The 9,989-nt window shown below is 37.0% G+C and overlaps 1 protein-coding gene across 1 annotated transcript in view; it reads left to right on the top strand.

The window, feature by feature from the left end:
- Nucleotides 1–316: 316 nt before the first annotated feature.
- LOC136844417 (uncharacterized) overlaps nt 317–9,989 on the top strand; it is an 11,493-nt gene continuing 1,820 nt past the window's right edge. The window contains exons 1-2 of the mRNA XM_067113589.1: nt 317–579; nt 8,692–9,004. Coding sequence (XP_066969690.1) covers nt 8,706–9,004 — 299 coding nt within the window. The 5' untranslated portion in view covers nt 317–579; nt 8,692–8,705. The remainder of the gene's footprint in view (nt 580–8,691; nt 9,005–9,989) is intronic.

Raw genomic sequence — 9,989 nt, 5'->3', positions numbered from 1 at the left:
ACAAACAAAAATCCCACATACATATCACAAGCTTTGATGAAACCTAAAAGTAGTGGGGGAACTCTAAAAATAATCGGTCTATTTTTAAATTCTGATTACCGTTAGCGGTGCCAAATTGACGAACAAAAATAAAAAAGAAAATTTAAAAAATCTGTTTCAAACAAATTCGTTCCAGATTTCCCGCCTTCATTAGCATGGTTATCACGATCACTGCTTGTTGAGTAGGCAGGCCGAAAACACTAGTCGGCAACTCACCCGCTACCTGAAAGATCGGGTGCAATCCAGCGATTCCCGAGGCTGGAGAACTGCAACAACTCAGTTGGGAAGCAACTGGGGAGAGGAACGGATAGGTCACGCACGATCTCTGGGTACTAACCACGTGCAAACTGAGTTTCACTGAATACTCGGACGCTGATGTGTACGGATTACGTTCAAGGGAGATGATTGCTCGACTAGCGGTAATAGAAGTGAATTAAACTAAGGGATGCGTTTTTGTCATCTCTGTCTTGCTTTAACTGCAAAAACTTTCGACCAACTTTCATCGTGCTAAGAATTTCGTATGCTATAGTCTGTGGCAAGGTAAGTTATTGGGAGTATTTTTTTTTGTTTCCTTTCAAAACAATCTTTGAAAATTTTTAAATACCAACGCACCATGCTGCCGCATTTAGTCAGTATTGTTGTAAGCAATATTTTGAGTCTTCTCAATCAAAATTTTTATTCTTATGGTTGCTGACCGCACTTTCATATTTTCGTTTGACATGACGGGAATTTTCGTTCCTCTTTATTGTTCAGTTATTTCGCAAAAGGCAAACTTTAATAGCGAATTTTGCTGTGTTTGGATGGGTAATGAATACAAGATATGACGTTCATTCGTTAATATTCTTTTCGCGTAACTTTAGTAGGACGATTTTAATAACGACGCCAATATCAAAAAAGATTTGTAACCACATTCCGGTATAAGTATTCACTAATTTATTGTAAATTTAGAGAGTTATAAATACCTGTGCTATAAAGTGAATATCGCAGTTAAATTTAGTTTCTCATATTGTACTGAACATAGTCGTCGGATAAAATGCAAGGGAATCCTGTTCAAGTGATGTCATCTGAAAATGACGTAACTTGGTAGTACGGATTTAGGTTAAAGTTAACAAAATGGTTTCCGTTTAATATGTACAATTTTCTATAAACTGCCTAAGAAACATTGCTATCTCGTATCACCCTTCATTAGATAATGAATTTTTATCCGCAAAGTTTAGGTATCATGAACAAGCGATGATTGGTAACATTTTGAGTTCTTTTTCTCAAACGTAGCGTTCACCTACATATCAAAAACAAAATCCAACAAAATGAATGGAATTCGTGTGTTAAATTTGTGTTCAGTTTAAAGTCATGATTTAACCTACGCGTTTCACCCGCGCAAAAAGTAATTTCTCCTTCTAAGAAAACAAAAAGAACATTTATAGGTTTGACAAATTTTTTGTCACCACTCCTTCTGTTAGTAATTCCTTTTCATAAGCTCATGAACAATCCGTCGATTTGAAAACCAAGCCTTATCACGTCGCTCTCCTCAAAATGCTTTTCCAGCAGATATTCTGGTCATAATTCTGCAGCCATTGCATTATTGTCCCAGGTCAGTTCTCGATTAGGCTACTTCATGGCGAGGCAAGGTTACGAAAAGGTCAAACCGCAATTGGAAAAAAACTGAGTTCATTCGATTAACCTGGGCTATTTTCCGTTTATAATGATGTACAAATAAAAGAGAAATAAAATGATTTGATGTGATGTCTAAGATACTGTCGTTATTTTGATGCTCCTTGTCAAAGTTTTTTGCAGGAATGATAACGAGATAATCATAACGATACTCTTCACATTTCGTCGTATGTGTTGCTTTTCAAAATGCCACGACGATGAGAAAGATGATAAAACAGTTTCGATAAACTTTTTTCAATTAATCTTTATCTTTTTTTCTTTTTTTTTTTTTAATCTTTAGCTTAGAAACAGTGGCCTGATTTTCAGTACAAAGGCTGCTGGGCTGAGCAGCTTAAAACTCCCTAATAGATCAGAAGAAGCTGACAATAAAGAAAGACGCGAGTGTGACCCCATATACCGTAGTGCTATAGATCAACCTCTTGCCAAATAGAAAATTACCATTCATGGAGAACGGAAGCGGAAAGAGAATTCCAAAGCTTGGGGAGCAGAGAAAAAGAAACTGTGACTTAGCAGCGAGTTCTGAGGGTGAAATAATCATGGAATCAGTGTGGGAAATACAGGCCTGAAGAGACACTATGAGACAGCATGTGAGGAAGAGGGTGTCTGTATCTTTAATCTCAAGGGAACAGTGTTCGAAATAGTACCTGCAGAAAAGAGTTTCTGTGGGACCTAGAGAGGAGGAAAGGACGAGTCACTGATCAGACAAAACAGCGTCTGATTCAGACTACTTGAGGGGGAAACCGAGTGGGAAACACCCTATTATTAGAGCATATTCTCGACAGGAGAGGCTAAAGCCGATATAAAACTTCGGTAATTGGAAGGAAAATAATTTGCGGCGTCTAAAAACTTCCCTTTTTTTTTAGTTTTCTGTAAAAGAAACTGCCGAGATGGCTATTTGCCTGTCCGTCCGCACTTTTTTCGTCCGCCCTCAGGTCTTAAAAACTACAGAGGCTAGAGGGCTGCAAATAGGTATGTAGATCATCCACCCACCAGTCATCAAACATACCAAATTTCAGCCCTCTAGCCCCAGTAGTTTTGTTTTTATTTAAGGTTAAAGTTAGCCATGATCGTGCGTCTGGCACCGCTGTATGTGCCGACAACACAAGCCACCACCGGGCCGTGGCTGAAAGTTTCATGGACCGTGGCTGAGAGTTTCATACAGCATTATACGCTGTAAAGGAAACTCGATTGTGCTTAAGAAACTGCGACGCATTTCTTACGCGTGTGATTTTTCAAAGCACCTTGATGTGTCCTGAAAACCAGACATTACGATTGCAGAATAGGGCTAAATTGCATGTTCATGCAGAACTGGATGAGATTGAACGGGATATTAAGACACTGTACTTTACCAGACTGGGATCCCCAGAATTCATAGATGTAAAGAATTCAATTCGAGAGCGACTTCAAACAACATTAAATTCTAGACTGTAAGAAGAATGGCTGAATCAGTAAGAATAATGAATAGAAAATGAGGCAGAACTGATTAGTCATCGAGAAAGGGAGACAGAGACTAGGTGAGAATAATGAACACATAGACATGTCACTAAAGATATACAAGAAGTGGAAGTTGTATCGTAAAGAACAACAGACACAAAGCGGTCAAGTAAAAAGCAAACTACAAGCAGAAATTCTGGCTAATAGATAATTAAACCAGGCTGCCATATGCCTTATAGGTCTAAAGACCACCGACAAACGCTTCACCGAGCCCCGCTGTAAGGGGACAAACATCAGCAAGACAGAATCTTGCGGAAGAAGAGAACTGGATTCAAATTATTGAAGAAATGAGAACGAATGAGTGAATGACTTTGAGTTATCTGGCATCGTGACAACTGGATCATTGATGCCGATATCAATTAAATGAACAACATAGCTCCTGTAAAAACAATAAACAGATAAAAAAAAAAACAAATATTATATTTTTGCGGGAAGACCAGCGTCTGTAATAAATCTAAAAATGCCACTAACATCATACACCACATCCTCTCCAAGAGTCTTGCCATCCCGACCAAGAGCCTCAGAGAGGCAACAGCTTCTGATATCCCCAAGACTGGGGCACTCAACCAGCAAGTGCTTCACAGTCAAGGTGACCAGACAATCCTCACAAAAAGGTTGATTCTCTACGCCCATCAAAAAACTGTGTTAGGCGAGTATGCCCAATCCTTAAGCGGCAAAGAGCAGTCTCCCATCTTCTAGGCATACTGCCATACTTCCAAGGAAATATAACATCCGTAATTTTTTTCATTTTATTTTCTCCTATACCATTCCAATGCACTGAGAACGTTTCGAATGCTTTAGAAATAATAAAATTTAATGCACATGAAGAGCCCATTTCTTCGAGGTCTACAGAATACATTATTTAGTGTAAGATACCTAGATATTTTTCGTATCTAAGTACTTCTTGCGTAGTTGTGGAGTTGCACGAATGAGATCATAAAGGTATAATTCATAGTTGGAAAGTTTCTTTTTTCGATTTTAAGTGAGACAATAATGGCTGGTCAACTTATAAAGTTGTATTCTTTTCTTAAAACGAGAATAGAGAAAATGAACACAACTTGTTTAGCTAAATAAAACAGTCCTTAGGGTGGACAAAAGATGAGAAAATCTGTAAGGTATGTTGATAGCGTAATAAATGGTTATGTAAAACTTTTGAGAAATACTGATAACAAATTAATCGTTGTTGATTATAAATGCAAAACAAAATCTTCAAAAGAACCAGGCCCGTCACAATCAGGGGGGAAAAAAATGAATCGCTGTCTTATGTAGCTGGAAAAGCCACATCAGTCAGAGTGAATAAGCAACATCTCAAAACTTTCACGCTCAAAAAGAGGCGCCTTTGGAACAAATGATATTACCTGAAAGGTGTATAATTCCTCTTGTTTCTGACACATATAAACGAGCGAGAAGTTATGGATATTCATTAAGCACTGGGAGTTCTGACAGCGAGCGAAAGAAGTCATTGTTTTGCGAAGCCATATTTCTGGAGTCATGTTTTTTATACGGGGAATCTGTTGCTAAATGTCCTTGAGCGAACGTAGAGAACCCATTGAAATGCGTTCACTCTAGGTTTTAAGTAACGTGGCCTGGGAAAAGAGATTAAGATAAGTATAGCAGCCAATATATCTGGCCATCAGCTTAGTCTCTATCAAAAGCTAAGTATACCTTAGTTTAACCAGACCACTGAGCTGGTTAACAGCTCTCCTAGGGCTGGCCCGAAGAATTAGATTTATTTTACGTGGCTAAGAACCAATTGGTTACCTAGCAACGGGACCTACAGCTTATTGTGGAATCCGAACCACATTATAGCGAGAAATGAATTTCTATCACCAGAAATAAATTCCTCTAATTCTTCATTGGCCGGTAGGAGACTTGAACTCGGGCCTAGCAGAGTGCTAGTCGAGAACTCTACCGATTCGTCCAACGAGGAACTTTAGTCTCTATCAATCTCATTGTTGGAGATATGAGGAACTGACATACTAAAATTGTTTTCCAGAATCCATGGCACTGGGTAGTGCCCACCGTGTACTAATATTTGTTGTGCAAGAATATGGAATAATAATAATGGCAAATAAAAATGGCAATGTATATATCGCATTAGGAGTCTTTATTTGAGGGAAATTTACGCCTAAAAAAAAGTGTATCTTAGTTTAACCAGACCACTGAGCTGATTAACAGCTCTCCTAGGGCTGGCCCGAAGGATTAGACTTATTTTACGTGGCTAAAAACCAATTGGTTACCTAGCAACGGGACCTACAGCTTATTGTGGAATCCGAACCACGTTATGACGAGAAATGAATTTCTATCACTAGAAATAAATTCCTCAAATTCTTCATTGGCCAGCGGAGACTCGAACGCTGGGCCAACAGCGTGCTAGCCGAGAGCTCTAACCGCCCCTCCAATGAAGAACTAAATTTACGCCTAACAGAGTATAATGGTCTCTTTGGCATCTGCTTACCTTTGTCAGTTTCCATAATTATGTAAGTATGTGGTAATAAAGAAACTTGCTTTCGGAATTAGTAGGAGATCCCAGTTTAATTAGGTATCCCCTGTGTACTATTTTCTCCATGATGCAAAATAAGAAACTAATTTCTATCCTTCAGTAATTCTTAGAATTTACTGAGAAGTAATGTTATTGAATAAGGCCTGAATTTTGAAGTACTTGAGTTTTTAAAGCAATTACATTTCGAAACCGTTCTAGTAATTAGGGTTTGTTTTAAAACAACCATTTTAGATCAATTTTCATGCTTAGGATTTATCAGAAAATTAGTTACTGTTGGCTACTGCTTTCACATTTAACACTTTCATAAATTATTATGCAAATGTTTTTAACAGTTCGATTAAGCAAGTAAAACTCGCAACCTGCTCTTTTAAATACTTTTGATTGCCAAACTTGTAATGATCTGATGAATGTTTAAATTTCAAGTGTAAATAAAAAGTGTAAATAAAAGGACACTGCAACCAAATTGATCCTTCGTTCATGTTTTTCTCAATTTTGAGGCAGGGAATCTCAGAATACTAGTTTCTTTTTTTTAAATTCCTTTAAAAAACTTCATTTCCTTGAGTTGAATGCCGTGTCAAGATTTACATATTCCCGATATATTCAAATTTTTCTCATAAAGCTGTGTATATATTGCATGGAGATTTCTCTTTTTTAAAAAGTTACTTTTAATAATACTGCCTTTGATTTGTCCTTATGGTTTTATTATTAGTTTTTCGATTGTATAAATGACCTATGACGCGATTTAAATACACTCTCGTCAGGCCAATTTAAATAAGATAATTCGCATATAATTCCCAATAAGCTTAGCTTTCTTTCAATATTTTGCTCTGTACTCGAGTCTCTACCACGCATACACGCACCACACACACACACACACACACACACATATATATATATATATATATATATATATATATATATATATATATATATATATATATATAACTATTATATATACATATATATATACTACGTTTGTTAGAATTAGCGACGTTGAGCAGTCATTGACGATTATAATTATTAATCAAAAGTTCGTTGGCAGTATAGCAATATTATACGGGGCAATACGAAATTATGGAAAGCATTTAAGATATATTTTGGTTAGTTTAGAACACCAAAAAATGCAGGCACTATAGTGATAAGAAAACTTACTTTTAACAAAAGCGTTAAAAGAAAGAATAACTTTAATGCATCAAAAAAGATACTTTTTTTGAGGTTAAAGAGAACAGGGAAAAGTTGACAAACGACGTAACAGTAAGACAAGTAAAGGATAATGAACAAACTTGCAACACACCGTAGGGGCTCTGGTGATAGTAGCAACGGATCACAATGAGACCCGAGGGCCATCTGGGCAAATGAATAAAACTGAAAATAGGAAAATGGGATGTGGTGATAACTGTAGATAATTGTCACAATCAATACAATAAAATGACGATAGAATATAACAGGTCGATTTGCTACCACCTGTTATACAGTCGAGGAAAGCAGAGGATAACGTCATGCAACAAATTATTTTTGATCACCGCAAAAGTCAAGCAGAGTCTTTTCCTGGTAAAAAGAAAGAACTTTCACGTGGTCAGACTGAACCTTTGTTTTAATTTGCCATACGACTCTGTGTAATAATAATAATAATAATAATAATAATAATAATAATAATAATATTAATAATAATAATATAATTATTTCATCGAGTATTACCACACACTACAACGCTTGTCCTCCTACTGGAACGATCATGAAATTATCCTTCCAGTACTGACCTCCTTACTGGCATACTTATTTCTATGGGGTGAAAGGATGAACAGCACAACGCAACTGTTAATCAAAATACAATATTTATTTTTACTTTGTGACAACTGACATCCGACATAGCGTTGTTAGCTCCAGTATATTTGGCCGGAATGTCTTAGAAAATAAATCATCTGGTTCGGCTGTTTTTGGGTACAAAATACGATGAGTACTTTTTGCTAAGGAATTATATTTAAAAAAGCACTTTATCCCATAAAAAAGAATAACAAAATCGTTTCATCAATGTTTATATATGATGGAGCAATACGTTCATCAATTTAATATAAAATAATACAAGCTATTACTCACGGGAAGGTTACAAACAGTAATCAACTGACTTTATAACACGTATAAAAATTAATGGCATTTGAGCAATGAAACATCATAAACAGGACGGTAAAGGGACTGTAAACTTCAAATGTTTAGTTTTATTGCATTGCTTGTAAGAATTTCTTTTCACTTCTGTGAATGGTACCGATATAGTCACTGATGTGTCATCAAAGCTTTTTTGTTACTTTCATAACTGTCTCTCTTTTACTGCCGTGCCAATAAAACTCTCACTTGTAGTTTACAGACTCCTAATGGTTTTGAAAATAAATTTTTAAGTTATATTGATTATGAGGCGTTTAATATATATATACATATATTTATGCATATATATATACATATATATGTATATATATACATATATACAGGTATATATGTATATATATATACATAATCGTTAATTTTAGAATAATCAGTTGTATTTCAAGGGTTTATTAATTACTAAATCATTGAAGCCCTAAATTCATGTTGAAAATCTCATTAGTTTCCTAACCACATAAAAGGAGGCTGTTATATTTTTAATAGTTTTATGTCTGGACACGCCTTAATATCATATTATGAGACTGAATGCAGTATCCTTTGGTGTTTCATTAAAGCAAAGTTGCTTAAGTAGTATTGCAATATAATTCATGGCGTGTATGTCATTAATCATAATCATCATTTTATAATATTCTGTGCGTGAGTGTCATTACCGATTATCACGATTTCATTAAGAATTCCATGCATGAGTTTCGTTGGTTATTGTCATAATAATTTCAGAATGACGTTCATTATGACGTGATCATTGCTGACGTGAGCGTCATTCCTCATAATCATGATTCCATAACGTTCCTTTAGTACTCATTAGACCTTCTACCTTCCTCCTGCAGATCCCTCCCAAAAAATGTCTCCATCGAACAGCTCTTCTTCCTCGGGCGGGACGTCCAACAGCAAGAAGGGCCAGACGCGGTACAAGGGGCTCTTCTCTCACCAGATGGCCCCAACGTCGCGGGCCTACCTCATTCTCTTCAGTTTCTTCTGCGGGGTACTCATGATCACGACGGGGTCGGTCTTCTACCACGTCATCACCATGAGGCCCATGAGCGGGATGCACCCCATGCACACGCCGCCCCTTCCTCTCGCTTGCACCCTCATCGTGGGCGGCATCCTCACGGTCCTGGCCAGCTTCGGCATCGCTTGGAAGTAAGGGCGCTTTTTAGTCGTTCGTGGGCTTCTGCGTGTCCACATGCAACCGTGAAAGAGGAAGAGTGAATGATTAATAATGACATGAGAGAGAGAGAGAGAGAGAGAGAGAGAGAGAGAGAGAGAGAGAGAGTATGATAATGACAATTGCAGAGAGAACCATGGAGAATGAATAAAAATATTAATAAGGGAGGCAGATAGAGAATGATAATGATAATTGTAGAGAGAACCAGAGAATAATAATAATAATAATAATAATAATAATAATAATAATAATAATAATAATAAGAAGAAGAAGAAGAAGAAGAAGAAGAAGAAGAAGAAGAAGAAGAAAGACATATAGGGAATGATTAATGAGAGAGAGAGAGAGAGAGAGAGAGAGAGAGAGAGAGAGAGAGAGAGAGAGAGGAAATAATTATACGATATCACGTTTTGATTGGGCAATCAAGCACGAATTTGGGCGTTCGGCAACAACCACTTCGCAGTAATTAGGCCAGCCTTACATAACCCATGATAACGAATCGGATGCATTGTGTCCTCATTTCACAAGACACATTTCACAAGACCCGTTATGAGCGTCATTACCTAGAGATGAATAATGAAGCCTATTACCAAATCATTTTACCTTGATCACCATTAATAATGGAAGGTAGAACGCTCTCTCGACTGAATATGGGAGACGCAGGTATGGGTTAATTAGGAGATAGCGTACATTAATTCCTTCGTTTATATGGAGCCCGTACTTACGTCGCTGATGCTCTTTCTATAACAATCGGCATAACAAGTAAACGATGACGACGATAAATTGTTATTGTAACGGTAGTGCGGCTTAGGAGATCCCGGTCGTAACGGGAAATGTAAATAATGAGAAAGCAACATCTCTCGAGAAGGTGACAGCGACATCTCTCCAGGTGACAGCGACTTTATCCAATTCCATTATAAACGATTTTAGTCGTCTTTGCGACGGAAGTTTTCATAAAGAAAT

This window comes from Macrobrachium rosenbergii, chromosome 12 (genome assembly GCF_040412425.1).
Source record: "Macrobrachium rosenbergii isolate ZJJX-2024 chromosome 12, ASM4041242v1, whole genome shotgun sequence".
NCBI classification, from domain to species: domain Eukaryota; kingdom Metazoa; phylum Arthropoda; class Malacostraca; order Decapoda; family Palaemonidae; genus Macrobrachium; species Macrobrachium rosenbergii.
Note: the sequence above shows the minus strand (reverse complement) of the source record. Positions and strands in the feature narration are given on the sequence as shown.